The 26,338-nt window shown below is 35.8% G+C and overlaps 1 protein-coding gene across 5 annotated transcripts in view; it reads left to right on the top strand.

Annotated features, from left to right (window-relative positions):
• The first annotated feature begins 5,268 nt into the window (after positions 1-5,268).
• Positions 5,269-26,338, top strand: part of TMEM196 (transmembrane protein 196) — a 52,992-nt gene continuing 31,922 nt past the window's right edge. Inside the window, exon 1 of one of the 5 annotated variants that reach the window (XM_003982832.5) lies at positions 5,269-6,553. In XM_003982832.5, the coding sequence (XP_003982881.1) occupies positions 6,407-6,553 (147 nt within the window). In that variant the 5' untranslated portion in view covers positions 5,269-6,406. Of the gene's footprint in view, positions 6,572-26,338 lie in introns of all 5 variants that reach the window. The other 4 variants (XM_019825585.3, XM_019825584.3, XM_019825583.3 and 1 more) reach the window with 4 other exon arrangements.

Here is a 26,338-nt window from a genome sequence, read left to right as displayed (position 1 = left end):
TTTGATGAAGATCTTATGTCTAAGTAAATTCTCTTAGTTTTTTGTCTGAAAGAAATCTTTTTCTGTTTGATTTTTAAGGCATTTTTCTGTGCATATGATCCTAGATTAATAGAGTTTTTTGTTTGTTTTTACATTTCATTGCTTCAAAATGTCATTCATTTGTCCTCTGGATTCAGTAATTTTAGGTGAGAAGTCTGAAATTCCTTCTTCTTCTCTTCTGTACGTAATGTGTCATTTTTCCTCTGGCTGCTTTTAATGTTTAATTCTTATCACGGGTTTCCAGCAGTTTGATTGTGATGTACCTTGTGTGTTTATCCTGTTTGCAGTTTATTGAGCTTCTTGGGTATGTGCGTTTGTAGTTTTCACCACATTTGGAAAACAATATGCCATTATTACTTCAAATTTTTTATCTTCCTCTTTTATAATTTATATTATATCCATGCCTCACTTCTTCACTTGTCCTGTAGGTCAGTGAGTCTCTATTTATTTTTCTCTCAGTCTTTTTTTCTCTCTGTGATTTAATTTGTATTGTGGGTTTGGGGTGGGGTTTTTTGTTTTTTGTGTGTGTGGGCTTTTTCTTTTTTCTTTTTTTTTTTTTGCTGTAATTCTAATTTCTATTGTTGCATCTTTTTTTTAACGTTTTTTTTACATTTATTTTTGAGACAGACAGAGACAGAGCATGAACAGGGGAGGGTCAGAGAGAGGGAGACACAGAATCTGAAACAGGCTCCAGGCTCTGAGCTGTCAGCACAGAGCCCGACGCGGGGCTCGAACTCACGGACCGTGAGATCATGACCTGAGCCAAAGTCGGGCGCTTAACCAACTGAGCCACCCAGGCGTCCCTCTATTGTTGCATCTTAATGTTCACTGATCTTTTCTTCTTTAGTGTCTAATCTGCTATTATTCTCAAATTACTGTTTTTGATTTCAGATATACTATTTTCCATCTACAGAAATTATATTTTATTGCCTGTTATGTCTATAATTCATAGAGTTTCACATTGTTTTCCTCTTCACCTTTGAATATATTTCTAATATGTGTAACAGAGGTTTTAAAGTATTATCTAATTCCATCATCTCTGATATCCCAGTTATAGATCACATTTTCCAGTTTTTTTCATATTTAAGATATTAATTGGTTAGTGTATACTGTGATTTTTACACTGTTGAGTAATGGTTGGTAATTTTCATTAAGATGTGTTAGACTTTCTTTTTTAATTTTTTTTAATGTTTATTCATTTTTGAGAGACAGACAGAGCATGAGCAGGGGAGGGGCAGAGAGACAGAGGGAGACACAGAATGTGGAACAGGCTCCAGGCTCTGAGCTGTCAGCACAGAGCCCAATGCAGGGTTTGAACTCCAGAACTGTGAGATCATGACCTGAGCCGAAGTCAGATGCTTAACTGACTGAGCCACCCAGGTGCCCCAAGATGTGTTAGACTTTGTTAAGTTACTTACTGAAGAGACTGATAATTGAGAGGCCTGTTTTGAAGTATTTCAGTATTTCATTCAGATGTAGTTGCCTTTACTCCAGGCATAGGTTAGCCCTCCTACCTATGAGTGCCCCACCTCAGTTTTCCACTGAAGGCTGTGTTCAACAAGGACTCTTTTTTGCTGCTTTTGAACCTTAACCTTCCCAGACATCTTGTAAGCCTCAGATTTTAGTTCTCTCATCATTCTGTTTCTAGTCTTGTGAAGTTGCACCTCATGATTGTGGGGCTAAGAATTTAAGCACACACTCAAGGGATCCCTGTAGAGATCTCTTTCTCCTGAAAAGACCCTCCTCTCTAATATTCTGCCCTGAAAATGTTGTTACCTCAACCTCCCAAAACTCTGTTCTTTGTCCCAGAAACTCAGTAAGACTACCATGCTCTGTTTAGTATTTCTTTTCTTGTAACACAATCTGTTAAGTGCCTATAGTCAAAAGACCAGGAGAGAAAACCTTGCTTTTATTTCTCCTCACCCAGAGATTACAATGGTGCCCTGTCTGTCACACAGTATTGAACAGTTTATTTGAATACATTGTATATAGTAAGAGAGTAAATCCAGTCCCATTTACTCCATAATGGCCAGGAGTAGAAATACCCATACTTTATTAAAGGTAGAAATCACTATAAATGCATCATTTGGGGTTATTTTTATACATGTTTAAAAGTCATTAATAGTCAAGGGATATTTCAGATATAAATGAGAAATTGTGATAAATACAGTACTAAGTACCATACTTTCTCTAATTTTCATAAGCACTAACAATATTATTAGGTAATGACTTCTAAGATCTATCACCAGAAAACAAAACAAACAAACAAAAAAAAAGATAAATTTAGTTTTAATTATCTTCACTTCTTGATATTTAAATTAAAAAATATTCAAAATATTGTTTTCTTTTTTCCCTTTTTACCAGAATCACATTATCAAATCCTCCCTAAGTCTTTAGGTATAATCATTTCTAACCACACTGACATGAGTATTAAGATATTAATTGTACTTGTAACATTTAAAAACTGCCAAATGGTTGGTAATGATTTTGTGATTTTTCTTTTCTTTAATTTTTATACTAAATTAGTCATTCAGTCACCATACAAATTTAGCTTATAGTAGCTTGAACACTTGAAATCAGATTTCAGAATTAATGTTTAAAATTTTGACCTTTTCAATTACTAACCAGTATTGGTGACTGACTTGCTTGTTTCATCAGCTTACTTCATTATACTAAGACAGGTGGTATTTGTTTAACAACTTTTGGATTTTCCTTTGTCCATATTTTAAAATTTCTATGAGTCTTATTTGGGAAGATGGGTGCATGAGTATCTCAGAATTCTTAAATGCTTATTGGCAGAACTTAGGTCCTTAAATAAATCAGTTATGAAGGATTTTTTTCTGATTAGCTGATAAGTTTAATATGAATTATTTCAGGTTACCTATACACTCATATTCATTGTGTCATTTATAAACCAGCAGGTGGCAAACTTGAGATTTTTTTATACTATGACTCTTGTTAAAGATGTACAAGTATTGAGCCATGTATCACTGGATCTCATGAATAGCTCCTTTGTTGTCCATGATTTAAAAATTAAACCCTCTAACTGTAGAGCCACTGGTATTTGGATAGCAATGCACTTTATTTATTTATGTATGTGTTTAGTTTTAATTTGATTTGCAGTTTCATCCTATAATTCTTTCTCTAAAAACAAGTTTTGAAGCATAAAAGATGCCAATTTGAATCCATTTTTGTTATGATTTCTATGATTAAGAATAAATTTTAGTGGTCCTTTTGTTTACTTTGGGGGAACTTTACTTCATTTAAAGGGGCATGTAAAATTACTTTGCTCCCAGAACAGGCAGTATTCTTTTGAAAGTTCTAACAGCATTGATTCTCATGTTTTTAAACATAAAACATAATTTCCTCTATGTATAATTATTGGTTTTATTTTATTCCTCTAAATATTTCTGTATAAGTAAGTGTAATTCATTGGTAGTCACTGATAAGTGAAGATAGATTTAATTTCTTCTGTATACATTTGATTTTTAAAAGTTATGAGTTATGCACCAGTTATCTAGGATCAATCAAGATTGATTATATTCAGGCATATGATTAAGCTGTGGGGGCATTTAAGTGAACATATTTCTAGGCATCGCATTCAGAAATAATACAACCATAATATATGATTTACTTATTTCTTTCTCTTTCTGAAATCTGTCTATTGTTAACACTACTTGTATGTCCTCTACAAAATTAATTTCCCTTCCTTAAGTCACACTCCTTCCTGTATGTCTGCATTGACCAATCTATTTGAACAGTTACTCTAGTTTGTTATTCTCTTTCAAATGGGGGAAGAATTTAAAAAAAAAGAAAAGACAAGAAAAGGAGTGACTAAAGACAAACCAAAGCTAGGCAACCTAGATACTTCATTATTTCTACATATAAATTGGATCATTTAGATGATTTCTACAAGATTTAAATAAAATAAACTGTGCCTCATTAAAACCAAAAAATACTTGAAGGATTCTAACAACTGGCTGTTTGGTGGACTGAGTTTTCAAGACGTGGAAAATGAGTTCACTAATTAATCAACATAAATGTTTGAGTTGTTTTCCAAATATCACAATAACTGAGGACTATTAAAGGCCTAATAACTTATAATTCTTCCTTCCTTCCTGCTTTTATATTTTTTAAGGTGAGAGGACTCAATTCTTTTTAAATGTAGAATATAAACACATCATAAAGAAAGTAAATTATAATCATTTGATAATTTAATAGTTTAGTTTAAACGATTAAATAAGCCCCAAATCAAATTTAAGAGAAAACTGAAATTGACACTTAGGCTATACAATATGTATCACTCAGCTTTAGTGATCTCAGCATTAGAGCTTTAAAAAAAGAAACTTCTAATCAGAGAGATGCCTACATTGCATTAGTCTGCATGTATGCAGAGGACAAGATGCCCTGGTTTGGTCTAGTATATCCTCACTCAATCCTCCTCTTTTTTTTTTTTAATTTTTTAATGCTTATTTATTTTTGAGAGACAGAGAGACAGAATGCAAGTGGGAGAGAGGCAAAGAGAGAGGGAGACACAGATTTTGAAGCAGGCTCCAGGCTCTGACCTGTCAGCACAGAGCATGACATGGAGTTTGGGCCCAGGAACTCTGAGATCATGACCTGAGCCAAAGTCTGATGCTTAACAGACTCAGTCACCCAGAAGCCCCTCTCCTTTCTTTTATTTTCCTCCAATCTATCTCCAACTGTGAAACTCAGTTTTTGAGAAAGATGGCCCACACCCCAAAAACACCTTCTCATCTCCCTGTTTCCTGGGTCTCCCTGATGAGATGCCTTGTGATTTTTCGTGAAGTAAAATCAGAGATATGAAAATGGGAAACAGACACAGTGATTTCCATACTTCTAGAACACCATGTGCATCAGATTATAACACAAAAACACCTAAGCTAGGGTTGGCTCCTGCCCTGATGACTCTGACAACTGTCAGTTGTTCAAAGAGCCAGATTTTTGTTTTTAATAATGCCCTTTCCAACGTAATACTTAAATGTACACATGTCTTGAATTTCAGTGTGAACACAGGGTCCTAGTCATGCTCAAATCTGGCGATGCATCCCAAACGGATAGCAGTGCTACTGGATAAGAGCAAGGGTCTGCTGAAGAAGAAGGACCACCAACATCCCCACTAAAGTGTGTTTGGCCCATTGAGTCTCCACACCTCCACCACCAACACGCAAGGGACTTGTGGAAACAAAGGAGAGTTGACGCTCCCTATGAGCAGGCTTGAGTCTAGCTCTTTAGAGTGTGGAATTCCTGGGTGAAAGTCCATAGGGGTCCTAGTGAATTTAGGAGTCTGGCCTTTCTCCATCCCTTCGGCTCTCTCTGCCTTTCTATTTCTTTGCCCACTGTGCCCCCACCCTACCCCGTGTATACGCAAAAGAAAGTTTTACACAGAATGAGCTCCGCGTTGACGTAGGCATCCCTCCCCTTCCATCTGGATACAAACCCAGAAGGGAGCAAGCAGGGGAGATGCGAAGGCAGGGATCGCGAGGATCATTGTGGTTAGGGTCCCCAGGGGGGGCCGATCAGGAGCCAGCCAAGAGTATTGGTTCTAGACCCACAAATAGATCAGGCTTTTCCCTCCTCCATCAACCTCTCAAATACCAATGAGGTCACTGAAATGAAAGAGAATCAGAGCAAGAGGCAGGGGGAGGAAGAGGACGACGAGGAGGGAGAAGAAACCCAGACGGAAAAAGGCCATCAGACAAGGTCGCTTTTTCTGGCGACACAGCAACTACGAGGAGCGTGGTGCTGAATATATCCGCCCGCTCAGCCTGGAGACCGAGGGACTCGCAGAAGCACTTTGTGTTACCACGAAAACAAAGGAGAGGAGACGAGAGCGAGAGAGAGAGAGAAGCTCTGAACAGTTCCGCTTTGGATCTCTGGGAAGCAAGGCTCATCTCCTTGGCAAGGAAAGAAAGGGAAGCCTGAAGGGTCTGGGAGGCTACGAAGGAAGCAGGTTTCCTGCGGAGACTTGGGACGCGGCAGAACTCTGGACAGCGCCTCTCGAGCAGGGCTCCTTTACTCCTGGCTCCGCCAGGTTTCTGGCTCCTTCCTGAAAGCCCTTCTGCGGGTACACTCTCCTCTCCTGACCCCGACCACCGAACCCGGGAAAATCCGACGATCGCTGTCAGAACGTGCCAGGGGGCGGAGCGACTCTTGCCTCTGGCCCGGTCAGGGAAGAGGGTCTCCGGTTCTGGAAATCTAGTCCCTGTGGAGAATGCTTCGCTGGTGAAGAAAGAAAAGTTTTGGGGTCTGGTAGGGGGCGGAAGGGGTAAGGAGGATAGTGGAAGAAAGAAGGTGGATGGTTGGTTTCCCTCTCTGATCTGGAAGGAATGATGACCGAGGAAGGATGTGCACCAGCGGCCAGATTATTGGGAGCCTCTTGGTGCTCTCTGTGCTGGAGATAGGGCTGGGGGTGTCCAGCGTGGCCGTGGGGGCGGTCAGCTTCAGCCTGGCCCTCCGAGAGCACAAGCCGCAGCTCGGAGACTCGTCCCCGGTATGGAGCGGGGTGTGTGTACGTTGAGCCATTTCACTCTCTCTTTACCTCTTTACGGTGATGGTCAGTGTGCGTGCGTTAGTCACTCCCTCCCTGGGGAAGAAAATCATAAATCTCTGGCTTGCATGTAGGTTCTTGTTGGCAGATTATTCCTCTTTATGTTTGTCCCTTTATTTACTAATTGGCTTTTTCCCCCTCACCTTGCTTAAGACCAAATTAAATGGCTTTGTTTAAAGTGGTGGTGGTGGTTAGGGGGGTTCAGCAGTTTCCCCTGGCTGAATCTGCAAAAGGCTGCCTAATAGTGCTGATTAGGGAGTCACACCTGTCAAGGGCAGACTCACTTAGCCTGTTTCTTTTACAAGGAATATCAAAATGAAAGTGTTACATCATTTCTTGTATCAGGAACAAGCAAGGGTAGATTGATGCATGTATTTCTGGGCAATAGTGTCCGACTAAAGACAACACTGATAAAACAGAAAGAGAAATGTGGTATGCGTGTAAAAGGAATATTTTATCCCAGAAAACACTGCTCTTAATTTTTCTTTGCTAGCTTTCTGATACTTCACATCTAAAAACTCTTCTGTAAGTTCTAGGCAATAAGTTAAACAATAAATGGTAGGATATGTAACTACATTCTAATTGGAGAATAACTCGGCTTAAAGAGTACCTAATGCTCAGAGAGAATGTCATAATTTCCTCTAGGTCAGATGTCAGACCCAATGACCTTCTTGTTTACTGTGGGTGGAATCTCCAGGAAAGCTTTAGAGACTCTTTCCTTCCACCAAAGACTAATAAAATAACTCAGCACTATTCCTAGTGTGGCCCTGATTGTGAAAAATCATTTTTTTTCTTCTCCTTTGAGTATATAGACGCTATATCCTTCTTGGTTTCTAGCTTGATTCCAGTTTTCAAGATAATTTAATAAGATGTTGTTCTGTCACTGATGATCGGTAGGTGTAATTAACAATCATGGCTTGAGTATTTTTGTTTTAAGTCAATGAAGAAGAAAAAGGACTATTTGTTTAAGAAAAATCGTTTCAAAGTAATTCAGATTTGAGAGACCTTCCAGCATTCCTAAAACTAGTACAATTGTGCTGTGGAAAATGAGTTTTTATATTTTAATTTTTCAAAGTGAAGCAAATGTTTTTAAACTGCAGAAGTTAAAAGGAAAAGTAAAAATGGTACTCAATTCTACCACTGAATGTTTCCAAAAATCCTTGTTCTGAATTCAGTAAGTTACTATCATCTCCAAATAATTACTTTTTTCTTTATTATGTAAATTTTATCAATATACATTTTAAATTTAAGTATGAAAGGCTAAAAGGCAAATCTTAAATTTGAGAACTTTACATCTTATATGTAATAGTGATTATTTTGAGAGTTGTAGTTATCACTATTTAAACAGAATTAGTCAGACTTTAAAACTTCTATCAGACAACTATCAAAATTGAATATAATATCAACATTTAAAACAAATGGGGCAAAATGTGACCTTTTGATGACTTATGAAGGAGAATCCTCAAATACTCTTCAAATCACTTCCCGTCTTAATTTTGAGAAATTGGATGAATAAACATAGGTTGTCTCTAAGTAGAATTAAAGTATCTACTTTATCTTTAAGAATTAAAAGAATGGTTACATTTGCTTGGCATCACATAAGGAAAATAGATTATTTTTTTCTCTTCCCAGACAACGTACCATTATCTAAATGAGCCAACCTATGTATTTGTTACCAAAAATTAAAGTTTTGAATCTGCCCAGTAAAAAGCAAATAAAATAATTATTTATATATAATATACATATAGTCATCATAAAGAATTATTTCCATCTTTAACTGGCTCTTTAGAGTAACCAAAATTCACCTAGGGTGCTCAAACAACAGTTCTAAATTCTATTGTCTGATTCAATAAAATTTTTAAAAATTACATGTGATTGAATGAATGGATTGAAACAAGGATGCCCCAACAAGTCCCTTTGGGGATCACTTTTATAAACTCAAGTTAAAAAATCAAATTTATGAAGAAATACTCAGTTTTGATCATTATTTATTAAATTATAGACTTCTTAAATTGATTTTTTAAATTGTTTTTCAGAGGTCATTTGTGATATAATCTCAATTATCTCTTATTTCTGTCAATGATGAATTCATATAACCAGTATTTATAGAGGGCTAACCATGTGCATTTTACTATTTAATACAAAGATTATTCAGATAAGTCAGAATAACTAGTAAATCAGACAAGATGAGTATATCACTAACTTTATCAGTGGTGAGAAATTAAAGTTTGACCTCAGAGAGATATAGGGGCAGATATAAGGGTGAGAGTCTGGGGTGGTCAGTGAAATATCCATGGGATAACAATTACTTTTCTCTTGATCTTGGAAGTTTATTGGGACTTGTGATTTATGTATCACAGTGTTAAGTAATGCATCACAGAGTGGACTCCAAAGTCTGCCTGGGTGCGGATCTGTCATTTATTATCGAGATAACATCCACAGTTCTCATATTCTGTAAAACAGGCCTGTTAAAAGGCATACATGAAATAATGCTCTTAGTAAATACATAGTGTGTAGTGAGCACTGAATAAATGCAAGCCACTAATACTGGGTGCACAAACTGGCAGAAGGGCATAAGAAAGGAAAACCTTTCAGACAGCATGCATGAAGGCACAAACTGGGATGGGATGTGTTATGTTCCAGAAAGAATAGGCTCTTCTACTTTTCTGGGGCTTATGTGTGAAATGAAGATAAGGATGGAAAGAGTGGTTGGGGCCAGACCATGATGCGAGGCTGTGTGCCAGTCTAAGGCAATAGACTTATTGCCTCATATTTTTAATAATAATACTAATAATAATAATACCAATTCATACTTCCCAAAGAGATTCAAGGAGAAGCAGAGAAAAACTAGATTAAAAAAATTATTAATCTCTTTGGTATTTTATGAATTAAAAATATGTGTTAGTTATAAACACTAGCTGGGATTTTACAAAAATTAACCTGTCACAATAACCACAGTCTATAATCAGAGTGTGCTTTGATTGGTGCCATGAAGTTTTTTTCAATACATTATTGTCATTATTACATGATGTCTGAATTAAATTTTAGAAATCAATAGAAATAAAACTGTACTGTGAAGGCATTATTTTTTTATATATGGACTCTGACATAAACTTTTTATCTAGTCAAGTACACTAAGAATTCAGGCAACTATTTTGATCTTTGAACCCAAATATGCAAATTTTGCAAAATGTGATTTAAAAATTAAATAGTAAAATAAAAGTCTTAGAAACCCAGGGGATGGATGCTTATATTTCTAGTCACTGTTTTATAATGAATCATCGGTTTAAAGATGTGGCCAATAAGCAGGAAAAAAATTTATTTCGCTATACAGAAAGAAAGTTATAAATCCCTTATAGGATTTTTGCTTCTTCCTGTTCATTTGTTATAGCTGATATAGTAACCTTGTTGAAAGAAGACATTACTGCTAGATAACAATGAATGAACTCTTGAGTAAACTGCTTTGGAAAAGAAAGTCATGTGAAATATAATTGACGTGTACAATTTATTGACAGAGTTCAATAGACAGAGCTATGTTTCCAAGTTGCTGTATGATAGTTACATTTCCCCATCAATAATGAATCTGTAATGGAAATGGACTGTATTTAGTACTACACAGATTCATGGTTCCAAGAGAATTTTATTTTGCTGCTCTAGGTTGGCACTTGAAAATGTAGGGATTCAGATGGTTGTGTCCAGAACAACATCTAGTGCTAAGTTGTATTTGAGATATAGCATGCTAAATTCTATCCATCTATATCTAATACTCATTCTATAAATCAAAAGTATTAAAAGAAACTTTTCTAAGCCTTGTTTAGCCCACAGTCTTTTAAATATTCAAAAAAATATTTACCTTAAAATAATTAAAAGTTTGAATGACTTTGCTTATTTTTCTGGACAATACTTGATTTGTATATTATAACTTTCTCCAGATAATAAATCTGATACTTTAGGTGGGTGAAATTTATAGCATAATCAAGGCCACCTGTTATGTGGACTCCTGATTTACCATTGCAAAAACTCAGCCAATTGGAAGTTTGTGTTGAAATTAATCCTACATTAGCAATGTAAGGGAGGTGCTATATATAAAATGATATCTGCCTCAAAGTGTTATTTTTAATTTTTAAATCTATCCAATTCATTTAAGGAAAAATAAAACAATAAGGAGAAATAAATCTGAAACATTTGAAGTTACTTCAAATGCACAAAATTTGAAGCTAATGTGTCTCTAATCAGATAATATATCAATTTTCTCCAGCTTCAAAATATATAACATAAGAGATTTGTATATCTGAGCATGAGATGAAAGCTCTGCCCCACCTTCATAAAAATTACAAATATACATTTAAAACCAACTTTGGAATAAATTTTAATTACACAAGTAATTCATACATATTTTCATATCAAAGGGTTAAAAAAAGAATCAAAGCTGATATTGTCTTTCAACTCATCAAAATTAGCCACCATTATAAATTTAGTGTGTAATCTCACAGGCATTGCTCCACATATAAATAGTATTGTTTGAACATGTAGATCAATTTTGATTAAGCTTTGGATGTAGTGAAGCCCATTCATGGACTCTGTAAAACCCAGGCAAAGAATATCTTCCTTATTTGATGTATACGATTATTGTCAAGTGCCACTTTTATCTACTGGGGTTAGGGCCGTTAGATATTGGCAATTAAAGAAGTTGGATAAGTCAAACTACTAGGAAGTGTAGTTATTATTCAAGGAACCATACTATGTGTCAAATGAAACATAAATAAAATTCTATTTCTGGTATTGATTGATAATGGTATAATAGAAGAAAAAGGGTGACTTTTGTCATTATCTGATGAAGTATTTTGCTTTAGTCTATATTTCATCCTCATAAAGTGACATGTGCTTAAATTTTTATCTAGGGCCTGTGACAAATTGTGTCTCAGGATTTTGGCCCTGATCTGAGAGTATAACTATCTTGAAGACTTTGGCATAGGAATATTAGGGGATAATTGATAATAATTGCATCAGTCACCTTTTTGTGGACAGTTTCCTTGATACAAACATGATTTGAATAAAGTCAAACCTTTTCATTTGGATGATTTTGCCTAAAGTGTTCAAGTTGGTTTTCTTGTATTGACATGGTTATTAACCAGATCATCCAATACATGCTTCAAATGTGGCCAAGAGATTTAACTTTCTATATTAGCCCTCAGATAATATTTAATTTTATTGGTTGGTGGCATAACCCACCCATCCAAACTGAAATGCTTGTCTTTAAAATTCTATAAGAACTAGAATAGATTTTGGTGAAAGTGTGTGTACACAACTACTGAAGGGGGAAAAACCCCAAAAATTTTGTTCAAATAATGTTGGGTCATTTACTTATGAAGTAAACAGAGTTTCATTTTACTACTACACTATATATATATATATATATATATATATATATATATATATATATATAAACTTATTCATTCAAATGACATTCTATAAATAAATAAGCTCAGAGTCTTAAATAATATTTGACTTTACTGTCTTAGTAATTTAGTAAAATTACCAGGTGGTCACTCTGCAGGTAGATGTTTATTTCAACATGCTAAATGGACAATTCCAGAATAAGTGGGTGGCAGTATATATTTTCATTGAGTATATTTCTAGGAGACAGAAGAAATTGTATGAGTACTTTTTTCTATTATATCGAAAACCATGCAACTTTTCTTGTGAATGCAGATCCAAGCTATATATACTATAGTCAAATTGAATGACAGGTTGGATTCATATATCCTACTCACTATAACTGTGGCACTGGATAACTTCTGTTTCTTTATGAAGTCAAGGAGAGGAATGCCAGTACCAGTTTCATGGATTACCATCAATACCAACATTGGCATAGAATAAGTGCTCAGTGAGCATAAATTGCTTCTTTCTTCAACTGCCCTTATACTATCCTAGGACTGCCTGGGACCTAGATAACACCAGTACTACACTGGGTCTCAACATTTCTTCAACACCGTTGATCAATTTTAGTTTGACTCACCTTTTGTTTTTTTTCGTATATGGTATGTGTCTAGTTACCTTTTGATTTAATTCACAAGGTACATTATCAACTACAAAAATGTACCAAAATATCTGCATTAGACAGGTCATGTAAAATATTCAGCTTAAAACTGAATGGGGAAACATCAGTAAGGCACTTCTCTCTCCCTCTCTCTCTCTCTCTCTCTCTCTCTCTCTCTCTCTCTCTCTCTCCCTGTTTTTCTTTTGGGGGTAAAGAGAATGGTAAAAATTCTATCATAAAAATATTCAGTAAAAAGATAAATTAGACAATTATCTAAGTCAGACAAGTCAAACAGTGAGGATGTAGGAACCATTATTTATGCCATAAATCAAAGTCCTTGACAACATATAAAACTATATATGTTCTTATCGTTAGTCAAAATAAAAGTACAAATTAATACTTCTAATAAAGACACATAGTATTGGGACACCTGAGTGGCTCAGGTTAAGCATCTGATTTTGGCTCAAGTCATGATCTCATATTTCATGAGTCCGCATCGGCCTCTGCGCTGTCAGAGCAGACCTTGCTTCAGATTCTCTGTCCCCCCTCTTTCTGCCCCTCCCTTGCTTGCACTCTGCCTCTCTCAAAATAAATAAACTTAAAAAAAGATATATAGTATCTTGGAGGTTTTTATGGTTTTGCTTTTGAAGCAATATTTATTACATGTTGTAGTATTAATAGATGCATCAATGAAATACCTAGATTTCAACAATGATTCTTATTAATTAGGGCTCATGGTTTTTAGCACCAGTATCAAGATTCCTGAGAAGAAATTCTAAGCTCCATTAGTTCATGATTTATTATTAAATATTGGACAAAATTATGTGGTCAAGACAGAAAAAGAAAATATTAGTGGCTAAGAAGACCATTTTGGGAGACAGGGTGCCTTGAGCTATTTGTCTTGTAGAAGTAATACAAGATATGATTTATTAATAGTTAACTGTGTTCCAGATGTTTTTATATACATTATTATTTCTAATCTTAACAACGTTGTGAAGAATGTAGTATTATATAAAATTTATGTAGGGAAAAGGACCTAGAATCCACTCTTACTTAATCAGCTGAGTTAGTATTTAAAGATGGAAAGTCTCATTTTAAAATCTGCACTTTTTCTATTGCATTGTGTGGAACATGGGAAATTGTCATGAAAAAGTCATTCACTGAGGTCTGATCTCATTATTTGCTCCCATCCCTGAATATATGAGTCAGGCAGAATGGCATAAAGATCAAGTCCCCATCACTGTTTGTACCTGTTTCCCAGAAGAGACTGACATAGTCAACTGATGAACAAGCACAACTTCCATATTCCCAGAAGAATGTGAAATATTAGACCAAATCATTCTTACCTTTAGAGCTTAGGCTTTAGCCTTAAAAAGTAAACTGAAATTATGCATCTCAAATGATCATTACATATTATGAAAGCAAGTCAGGAATATACAAACCATATTTAAATGTAGTTCAAAATGTGAGTTATCAGTGAGGGATCAGGGTTGACTCACTTGTGGGGGGAGCTCTTTATCCAGGCCTTGGAGATTGGGCAGGTTTCCAGTGGGCAGAGGAGAAAAAGAAGATGTGCTAAGCAGAACTATTAACGTGTAAAGTCACATGTTAAGTCACGTGTAAAGTCACAAGGGACAATAAAATGGAGAGTTTGTGGAGGATTGAGGAGACTAGACTTGTTAAACCAAAGAGATGTTCACATAATAACTGGCAAGTGAAGATAGCTCATCTAGATACGAGGAGACCAGCTTTAAAAGGGTCCTGAAAGAATGGTAAGACTAATCTGCCTTTGATTCCTAACTAAATTTGGTGAGCTTTGCTGGTTAGAACTTGAAGATCATGAGGCCAAAGCAGTTGGACCGGGCATTGGTGCTCATTTCAAGGCAAAACACCAGCTCTTGATTCCAAGACATGTATCCTGTATCAGAAGAAAGATGTGAGGGAACTCTTGAGACTTGAGGGAAGTGTAAATCTACCATCACAAATGTAAACCCACTTCAAGTGGCTTTCCTGTTGATGGTACATTTGTAAGATGTTCAATAATTCTTACAGCTGCCTGACATATAAGAGTTCACTTATTTAATTGGAAACATCAGCATCACATTAAGAAATGAAAATAGATTTGGAGGTAGTAAGACTTGGGTTCACATTCTAGCTCTAACATTTGTTAGCTTAAGTTTGAGTAAGTCACATTATCTCCCTGAGCTATCAGCTAAGTTATCTGTAAAATAGCAATACTAATACCTATCTTATGGAGTTCAAAAAATTAAAATGAATACTTATATAAAGGGCTTGATACATGTTAAGTATTTAATAACTATGATGAGCCCACAACAATGACTGCATGCTATTGCTGTGTGTCTGGAAAATCAATTTTCTGTACGTGGTTTCTATTTTTGTGTTAATAGAAATTTTATTTTTATACATTTCTGAAGGGTAGCTTTTTGTAAGGCCATTGATGAAATTGATCTTGGACTCAATGCTTGGTAACATTTAGGTCATCTACCCTCTCTTAGAAAATATGTGCTTTTCATAACCAATTTCAAACATTAATAGTTGTGATTTAGAGTTCATTTTCCAGGGTCCCAGGAATATTATCTAGGTCAACATTGGGATAATTTTTGTGTGTTCTCCCAAATAGAGATCATGTATTTGAGTTTATCATTATTTTTGGCTAGGCTGTTGGAATTCTTATCTCTTTCTCCACTTGTTTCCTGCTGACTATTTTCCTACATTGTTTGCTCTGAAGAATTAATAATAATAACAGTCACATTAATAATAGTAACACTGACAGCTTATATTTCGAATATGCTGCATTGCCTAAGAATTCCAACTGCTGTGTTAGACCGTTTATCTCAGCAGGATGAGTTTCTTCACCTAAGGAATGAGTACCTAGCAGATTTAGGATTTAGTGATCTAAATCACCTGAAGAGATAATGTGTACATGTGTGTGTGTGTGTGTGCATGTGTGTGTGTGAACACATGCATGTGCTCATATGCGTATGCAGGGGAGATTAAAAGATAAGAAATTCATACAAGGAAGTTGATAATTGTCACTGATATGCACTATATGCTGCGTTTAGGCTGCTAGTAACCCGACTTGGGTACAAGTTCACAATGCTGTGATCCTCTATGAGCTGCAACTTATTTCCATAACTGGCTGGGTTTCAGAAACTGCCAGGCATGTTGGGTGGACATTCTTCTATGGTGTTGACAATTCTTGGGAAGAACATAACTTCTACCCTCTAGTCCCCTGGAGTCCCTGGCTATTTTCAATTCTGTGAGAACAGGTCACAAATCACAGACTCAAAACTGGCACGTACCCAAGGAAGTATTTTTTGTTGTTGTTGTTTCATCTTCACCAAATGTATCTTCTACATTTTAAATTTTGTTGTGTTTTCCACGTGTATCAAGTTATGGACATTATATTTGAGTGTTGTCCAAATACATTACAGCATCTATTTTAATCTTACTCGAAAATGACATGAAGAAATCTTAAACATAAAAATATAAACAAAAATTATGCAAACTAGGATAGCCCACATTAATGTAAAATTACCTTAAGCTATATACAAATACTTACTAAATTGTCATCACGACATAGGTCATAGAGAGGCCCTATATAATATATATATATATATATATATATATATATATATATATAAAGTTTAAAGTTTAAGCTGCTTTAATAAACAGAATGTTGTTGACAATGTTTCCATACCTGGGTGTTCAATGTTGATGACAACTTCTTGTACTTCCCTCCAGAAATAATTATCTTAAATTTTTATGTGTTTGAATTTTGAAATTCATTTATTTGTTGTAATGGCTAAAATAACAAAAATTTGGACTCAGAAGATAAACTCTTCGATTTTGTTACTGCTATATATGAGATAGTTTTATTTTGTTCCATTTTAAGGATTAACATGAGTAATGACTATACCTAACAATTATTTGGGTGATTGACACCTAAATGTGTAGTACTGCAAATTCAGTCCCTGCTACCAAAATTTATAATTTTCTTGCTACTTTTGGAGAAGAAACAGCTCTAACATCAAAAGCCTTATTTACTCAGCATATTCAAAACAGTCAACAGATTATTTTTTAAAAAGAAAAACTATCACAAAGCAGAATTGGAATAGAACACAATGCATAATGCATTAAATACAAGAAAGACTGAGTTCCATGAACACTGAAAGGGAGATGTGAGGGAATGGTGTTGTGAGAATCAAGGCTGATTCTTTCTATACATTGAGGGATTTGGGTCCAGGGGCAGTCAGAAGTTTCTGAGGTTTTTGGACTTGGATTCATCTAGAAAAGTTTGACATGCCAATCAGCTACGTGCTATGTTTGATGATTTCTTCTGAAATTCATTCTTGTGATTGTTGGTTTCATTCAGTTACCTTACAGTCTCTGAAAAAGGTTTACCTCAATGCCTGCTGTGCATCCCTTTTTATCACTGTGGGGGTTTTCTTTCAATGTCTCCCTTGAGTGCTTTTGGTTCAATTTATTTTTTCACTATAGTTGCCTCTTGCCCCATGCTACCTGCTAAGCCACCAAGATGGCCTGATGCTAATGGAGAACTGTTTAGCACAACAACATATCTGTTGTGCATTTTATTCCTTTGGTATTTTATTTTTTGTAAAGGTGATCATATTTGTGAGAGGTCATGACTTTCTTGATAAAAATGTACACTTACCCTTTTCCAGTTGAATTTTTGAAATATTGAAAACTTCATAATTTTCTGGAGTGAAAGAAACATGGTATATGGATCTATGTGCTTTGCTTTTTTTCAGTGCTCTGTTTTGGGGTGGGAAATAAGAAATTAGTTCTAGCTTAAGGGAAAAAATAACACTGCATAATTAGCAGGGTTTTCCATGGACTAAGAAAAGAAAGAAATATAAATAGGAAAGTGGAAAAGTGACTTATTTTAAAGATGAACATTATGCTAAAAATGCAAAAGAATTGGGAGAGGGGAAAGCAGAGGTCATTAAGGGGATTTGTAAATCTAATAAAGGCAGACAAATCCCAGGCAGCTGGGTTGTGGGATAGCATAGCTCAGGGGCAAGGACCCCTAGGGGTTAGGGATATGGAGATGGGGACCATTCCATGTTGAGATCAATGGTAAAGACATTTAATGGGCCTGAGCTCATCCCACTGGGTTGGGATGAGTCAAGAAGAGGAATGACAATGTAGCATGGAGAAAGAGCTAAAACAAATCAGAAGAGTCAGGTTCCCATTCCAATTCTCATGCCAGATGCTTATTCTCCTTAGTTCTCTTTCCTATAAGATTTTGTCAACAAATATTGATTCTACAGCTACAGCATGAGCTGACTGTAGCTCAGCTACAGTCTGAGTTAGGTTCTGAGGATCTAGCAGTGAATACAATAATCATGATTCCTGATCTTCTGAAGCTGATAGATAGATAGATAGATAGATAGATAGAGACATATAGAGATATATTATATATATATATATATATATATATATATATATATATACACACACAATGAACAAATAATGCACAAACATCTAAAACATCTCAAGGAAGCAGTATTTTCTGAAGGATGATGAGGCATTACCCAGATGAAACAGGGGAAGAACACTGTTCCAACTAGAGGGAACAGAATGGATAAAGACCCTCAAATAGGAAAGGTTTGATGTATTTGAAAAACTGAAAGAAGGCCAGGGTGGCTGGATTTATGGCAAATGAGCAGGAGATAGAATGCACTCAGTGAGGTAAAGAGGCAAAAAGGAAAAAATCACTTAAGGCTTTATACACAATTTGCAATGTCTTGATTTTTCCTTAATTATAATAGGAGACTGTTAAAAATAATGGAAAGGTTTTAAACATAAAAGTGACAAGATTATATTTGCATTTAAAGAAGCTTATTTGGGGCTTCAGTTTATAAAATATATTTGAGTCAGACAAGAAGTTACAAGTCTAGTTAGGACGCTACTGACATTTATGATATTATGGTTACATGGATGACAGTGAAATATTGAAATGAAATGGAGGAAGCACAGATATTTGAGATACAGAGTTGACAAGACTTAGTGTTTGATTAGATGTCATTGTTGAATAAAGCATTGAAAATGATGGGGCGCCTGGGTGGCTTAGCCGGTTGAGTGTCTGACTCTTGATTTCAGTTCAGGTCATGATCCCAGGGTTATGAGATCAAGCCCTGTGTGGGGCTCCATGCTGAGCATTGAGCCTGCCTGAGCTCCAATCTCTCTCTTTCTCTCTCTTTGTCTCTCTCCCTCTCCCTCTGCCCGTCTCCCCTGCTTTCACTTTCTCTCTCTTTCTCTATCTAAAATAAAAGAAATAATAGTAATAATTAAAAACAAAAGAACAAGTCTCAGATTTGGGGACTGAGCAACTGGTAGGATCCCATTTACTCTTTTGAGAATTAGATGATTAGAAAAGGGAAAACTGTGTGTGTGTGTGTGTGTGTGTGTGTGTGTGTGTGTCTAGGATATAATTGCATAGGATGTGGACAGATCAAGAATTTATTTGTGATCTGTTAGAGGTACCTGTGAGACAGAGACATGCTGTGGACTATTAGATGGGTCTAGAGTTCATAACATAGGACTGTGGTGAAATCTAAACATGGGAACAGTCTATAAATACATTAAATACATTTAAAGGTATTTAAAGCCATGTTACTGGTTGAAATTACCCAAAACAAAGCCTTTAGTTCCTCTGAAATTCAGAAGCTGGATATTAATATGAAGGTAAGAAAGAGAGACTGAGAAGTTGTGACCAGAGAAATGTATGGAAAACCAAGAAAGTGTGGTGTTAGAGAAGCCCAAAGGAGAGAGCTTCCTTGTAAGATGCGGACTGTAACATGGAAGTCATTGGTGACCTTAGCAAAAGCAGTTGAAGTAAAGGACACATACTCCAGTGTGAAGTATGCTAAAGAAATAATGGGAAGCAAGAATACAGAAATAGTAAGTGTAGTGGTGGTGAAGGGGTCTGTGTAGAGAGAGTGAGCATTTAATGTGAAAGGATTTGGAGTCAAGGAAGGTTTTTGATTTTAAGGGAGATTTTGGAACACTTCTGTGTGCTGAGGTAAATAATGGAGTAGGTAGAAAGGGAGAGAAAGTCTGAGTAGACAAAGGGTGATTTAATATAGAGATGAAGTGCAGGTCTTGTGTTGATACATTGTATTTTTGTGTATTTAAAAAAAAAAGAAGAGCAAGATGAATATGACTGAAGATGCAGTTTATCACACTGAGTGGCAAATGTTGAGAGGAGACTTGATGGCTTCTGTGTTCTCTGTCTCATCTGAGGTCTGTCATGGCTATAGGGATAAAGAAGAGAATGCCATTAAAATATTTCCTCTCCCTATCAGTTGAGAATTATAATTAAGTCACACAACATAAACTGTATAGAGACATAGAAGTAATTTATTCCAAATTCATCCTTTTATAGATAAGTAAACTAAAGCCCTGAGAGTTAACACTGCTGGCTAACTATAGAACCAGGACAAGAGGGCAGTTCATCTAATACTTAGTCTAACCCAGTTTTCATAGATGCCTCAAAATATTGAGTAATCCTTAAGATAAATGCTGAACCGAAAAGAAAATGCAGTTGTTTATTGTCTCAAACTGAACACGAATGATCTCAAATTATTGGCACTGCTAAACTATCACGAAGATGTAAGTATTTTAACACATTTTAGAGGTCTCCCCCCAGTTGGGGGTTTCAAGAAAACAGCTTTTTACAGAAATTATGGCATGTTCTCTGTGGTGCTTTTCCAAAGCAACAGGGAAATTGTAGTGAATTTTTAGAGGTTAGCAAATTTTCCAAACCCACAAGAGCTAGTGATCAATTTAGGTAAGTGAGTGAATTGCTTTCAAGAAGCCTCTAAAAAAGAGATTCCAAAGCTCATTTATCAATCTATACACATTCAAAGAGCTTGGATAGGGAATGTCAAAGTCATATAATTCTGAATATTTTCTGTCTGAGGGTTTTCTTCTTAATTCAAACATAAAGAAATCAAAATTAACAGATTTAGTATACAATTGGCCTAAAGTAGCTAGGAACAAATATGTGTATACGCATTGTGCCTTTATCCAATACTGTCTTAAAAATTGTCAAAATATTTTATAAAGATAGATGACTTTAAAAGGGCCACATTTAAAAAAGGTGCACTTTTTCACAAATGTATCCTTGGCTATAGATACAGCAGAGTGTATTTACTAGTGTTAGGGTAAGCTGAGTTTTCCACTGCAATGTTAATAAATTAAAATATCATTATAAAAGATAATAAGTATTCTTATTTATACCCCAGTCACTTATAAAGTAAATGATTTCCTCAAAGGAATAGGTTTTGTTTTGTATTTGTTTTTGTTTTTGTTTTGGAGAAAGAGGTATAACTTTAACTCATGATTTTGCTGTAGCCAAGGGGTATCACCAAACATCTTACATCTTCAGACCTTCAAAATAGTCTTAGAGGAGTACATAAGGAGTTTAGGAAATATCAAGGGGAAAGTATCTGATAAGTTAAAAAATACAAATTTGGCAGACATCACCCATTGAATTATCAGGGAAACCAGGCCAATAGAAATTAAATTGTCTCTAGAGCTCACACATAACTGAAATGAACTCGTTTTGGAAAGCATCGTATCTCCTGGGTGATATTTGTGGGGGGAACTTTTTTCTTTGGCTTGTGACTGTAATTAAAATCAGGTGTCATCTAGATTTGTACAACTAGAGTAGTCATTAGCCACATATGGCTATTGAACACTTTAAATGTAGCTGATCTGAATTGAGATGTGCTAAAAGTATAAAATACACATTTGGATTTCAAGGACTGAGTATGGCAAAAAGGACTGCAACATATTTCAAACTTTTCAATGTTGACTTCATGTAGAAATGATAGCAGCGTGAATATATTGAGTTGAATAAAACATATTCAACTTTTCATCTTTTTCTTTTTTAATGTGACTATCAGAAAATGCGACATTGTGTATATGACTCAAATCTGTGCCTTATGTTGGATTTCTAATTTCTCTAATCCAGAAACATTTTTCTTATCAAAAGAAGTAATTAGCTCATCAGGAAAATCTTCATACTTTGTTTACCTAAGACGTGAACTATAGATGAGGAAAACCTTTAAGACTATTTGAGCTATTAGTGGACTAGAAGGCTAAATTGACTTAGTTGGCTGGTAGAAACAGTATGCTAAGTGTTCTGGTACAGTATTTCCCAAAATGGACACCCAAGTTACCTTCCCCCATGACATAAGCCTTTCAGCCTTTCTTTTTAAAATGGTGAAATCCAAATCTTTGTCTGACTTTTCATTAAGGGGATTTCAGGTATCATTTGGCAAATACCAAAAGTGTTTTGAGAGAGGAGAGGCTTTTCCCCACCTCTCCTACTAACTGGAAATTCAGTCATTCATTTATCCATTCGCCAATGAGTTTTCATTGAACTTTTTGTAAGTGTGAGGTCCTGTGTTAGTGCCAAAGTTTGAAAGGTAAAAAATATGTAATACCTGACTAGGAGTTCAGAGCCTTTGGGAGTGACAGATATGTAGTGAATAATTACCATAAAATATTATCAGCGCATCAGTGTTATAATAGACTTGAATATAATATATTTTGTTAGGTTCTGACTAGGAGTACATGCAGGGATCGAAAAGACTTCACAAATAAATAATATTTATACTGGATCCTGATGTGTAAGAAAAAAATTTTCCAATTAGAAGGAGAATATAAACATTTATTGGCACCTGCCACATACCATAACAAGGCAAGCACTTTCACTGGATTGTTTCTTTTAATTCCATAATCATGTGATATTAGTATTAGTCTCCTCATTTATATAAAATGAATGAAGAATAACATTTATTATAAATGATATATTCAGTGTCAGAGAGCTGTGATAGTGCCATGGTAGATACTCAAGAAATACCTCATAAATACTGGAGAAATGTCTGCTAAAAATGAGTGGGGTAAAAACAGGGCCACTAAGATTAGGGATCAGAGAATATCAGTGCAGGGAGGAACTCATGAATCCCATACAGTCCAACTCTCTCCTTTTAAAGATCAAGCCCCAGAGAATTCAGTTGACTTGTCTAATATAGTCAAATGACAAAGGAAGACTGAATGGGAGCCTAGGGGTTCTGTTATAAAGTACAGAACATTTTTCTCAATAGTGCATGGTGATAGCCTTTTAGCCCATGACTACAGAAAACAATTCCATCAAAAGTTGCACTTTGGTAACAACACATATCAAACCCTACTGTCATTTCTCATAAGTCTTCAGCTTGTTTGTACAAGATTCCTTTGTGTATTCTCCTGTTTAGAGTTGCAATTACAATATTAATGATAATGTTTTCACATAATTTCCTCCCTTTTAAAAATTCTAATAATTTTCCCTCCCTTTTCCTTGCTTTCCTGAATATTTGCTCCTTCAATAGGACCTTTAACAGGATCTTATTAAAGCAGTTATAGTAATACAAAGCCTTAAGGTATACAGGACCCTAGAACTTTGCAATTAATCAATTTGACAGATAATTACTGGTCTTAGTTTAAATGAAGCACTTTGCTGAGAATTTGGAGAGAGATAATTATCTGTGCTTTGGATCCAAGAGCTTTATAGCTGGTGACACATATGTATGCAAACAATAACAGATATCGAGCACTTGAATTCTTCTAAGTGCTTTGCACCAATTATTTTATCTAATTATTTACAATTAAAGAGAAAGCTGTGGCAAATCATTTAAGTAACTTTCCCAAAGTTGCACAAATTGAAAATGATGAAACCATGATTCAAATTCAGCCATTTGACTCTGGAGAAGACATTCTATCACTAAATTATAGTGCCTCCTCCTAAATCAAATAAACATAGTTAAATACAGAATGTAGTGTATGAACATCCTGTGGATGCAAAAAGGAAAGTAAAGAGGGAGACAGATGACTTCATGGAGGATGTGACTTTGGTGGCAAGTCTGGAAAAATAAAGTAGAGAGGGCTTGATGGGAAGTGAGGAAAGAAGGGCATTTCAAGTTGGCGGAGACATGATGCATGGAAAGCTTGAGAATGGAAAAGAGAACATTGGTTTCAGAACACACAGTGTGCAGAAAAAGAGAGTGTAAAGCGGTAGGTCTGACCTAACTGTGAGGAACTTGAGTAGTATGCTATGGAATTTGAACTATATGTCTTTAAAGAAATGAACAGGTACTGGGCATCTGTGTGGCTCGGTCAGTTAAGTCTCCGACTCAGTCTCAGCTCAGGTCATGGTCTCAAGGTTTCCTAAATTCAAGCCCCACGTCGGCCTCTGTTCTAACTGTGCAGAGCCTGCTTGGGATTCTCTCTCTCCCTCTCTCTCTGCTCCTCCCCCAGGCATGCTGTCTCTGTCTCTCTCAAAATTAAAAAAAAAAAACAAAAAAAAAAACAAAAAAAAAACTTTAAAAAAAATGGACAGGTACTAAGAATGTTTTAAAGGTTTTGAAAGACAGGAGTAACATGAGCCATTGTATTTTAGGAATAATCACCTAGGCAGCGGTGTGAAGAATTAGAGCCATGGGGATTATGTACATCTTTCAGGTTAAAATTTAGAATCAGAAGAAAGCTAACTTGAATGCAAATGGATATTAAAGGGCATATGTGAGAAACTTTATGGAGTCAGATTCAACAAGAATCTGGTGAGAAACAGGCTATGAAAAATGACAGTGGAAGAGATTTGAAATTAAGGCTGACTTTCTGCCCAGGTTAAAGAGAGTAAAAGTATACTGAGCTCAGAAAAGCAAAAACAGAGGCATGTTTGTAGGGCAAGAAAACAAATTAAGTTTAGACAAGTTGTGCCTCTTTGATGCATTTATTCATGAAATATTCATCCATCAACTTATGATACACTCTGTATTATATTCTGGTGATACTATAAAGAACAAGAAGATAATGTTCCTGCCTTCAAGACACAATCTATGGTAGGGATACAAACATTAAACAAATAAATATACAACTAAGCATTTAATTATAACGCTATAAAGGGAAAAGTCAGGATGCTATAAGAGTTTAAAATGGGAACTTAGTCCAGAAAGTTAAGGGGTGGGGTGGGGGGCTTTCATGAGGAAGTAATATTTACGCAATAATATTTAGGTAATATTTAATTCGGGAATAATAGTTAGCCAGTCAGAGAAGAATAGGACTATTTCAGGCTATGGAAATATCAGATGTCAAGTCCCTGAGGGGGAAGGAATTTGATGAGTTCCAAGAAGTTAAGAGAGAAATCAGTGAAGGCTGAGACTGTAGAAGAAGGCAGATTATGAAACACTTTATTGACCATGTCAAGATTTTGATTTTTTTCTTAAAGGCAATGGGATAAAATTGAAAGAGTTAAAATGTGGAGGTAGCAAGTTCAGAGAAGAGTGGGTTTGATGAAGGTAAGGATGGAAAGAACAATTTGGAAGCTTTTGCTCTTACACTGATGAGGTTTGGAATAGAGTGGAAACAATGAGAGTGAACAGAGCAGATATATTTCTGAGGACAAACCGAATACTGTGTGGTTCACTGACATACCTGAGGGTATGAAACAGGTGTCAATAAGGAGTCCCAGATGTCAAGAATGAGAACTCAGTGGATGGCTGTGTTATTTCCAGAAGTGAGAAATTTTGGAGAAGGATATCTCCAGGGGGATGATGACAGGATTCTCAAGAGAATATTTTCACAATATTTTCAGGGAATGATTTGGGCACTCTGAAGGGTAAAGTATTTTTATGAAGCATCTTAGTGTCTATTCTTCTGGTTGAATTCATTCTTTTTTTTTTTTTTTTGAAAGAGAGAGTGAGAGCAAGAGCGAGAGCAAGAGCGAGAGAGAGAGATGAGTGGGGGTGGGGAAGAGAAAGAGGGAGAGAGAGAATCCCAAGCAGACTCCATGCTCAGTGTGGCCTGACACAGGGCTCGATCTCATGACCCTCAGATCATGACTTGAGCCAAAACTAAGAGTTGGAAGCTTAACTGACTGAGGCATACAGGCACCCCTGGTTGATGTCATTCTTAGTTTTTACAGTGTAGCCCCTACTATTTCTCAGGTCATATCATCACCATACATAGGGCAGTGGAAAAGACAGTCTGTTTCTCTGAATGATGAAATAAAATTTCTAGAATTCATTCTTTTCCCTCTGATTGGCCTTACTTGTATCTTGTGGTCATTTCTGAAGCAATCACTATGACAAAGGAGACAGAACATCCTAATTCATTAAAGTTGGTTTACAGAGCTTTGTGGAGTGAGAAACCCATGACTGAGAGTGAGGGATAGATGCCTTCCTCAGCAGAAAAATGAGGTATAATTGCTAGAAGATGGGTAAATAAATTCTGAAGACCAAATAATGGCATTCAACCACCACATAAGATCATTGATACTGTAGAAGTGAATACAGAAAGATAAAAATGTGTAGTTTGAAATTTTGGGAGGGCATCTTTGTAAAAAATATAGTTGGAACTGTTTCAGATAGAGGGCATTCTCAATCTATACATGTGAGAAGTTGTTGGCAGAGAAGTAATAGTTAAAGCTGCAAAGAGTTTAGATGAGAAGAGACTGACACTTCAGGAATACCAGCCTATAGTAAGATAGAGAAAAAAGAACCCAGTAACAGAGACCGAGGACTGATAGAAAAGAATGGGAAAATAAGGAGAGTTGAGTGCCGGCGTGCCTGGGTGGCTCAGTCACTCGAGTGTCT

This window comes from Felis catus, chromosome A2 (assembly GCF_018350175.1).
Source record: "Felis catus isolate Fca126 chromosome A2, F.catus_Fca126_mat1.0, whole genome shotgun sequence".
Taxonomy (NCBI): domain Eukaryota; kingdom Metazoa; phylum Chordata; class Mammalia; order Carnivora; family Felidae; genus Felis; species Felis catus.
Note: the sequence above shows the minus strand (reverse complement) of the source record. Positions and strands in the feature narration are given on the sequence as shown.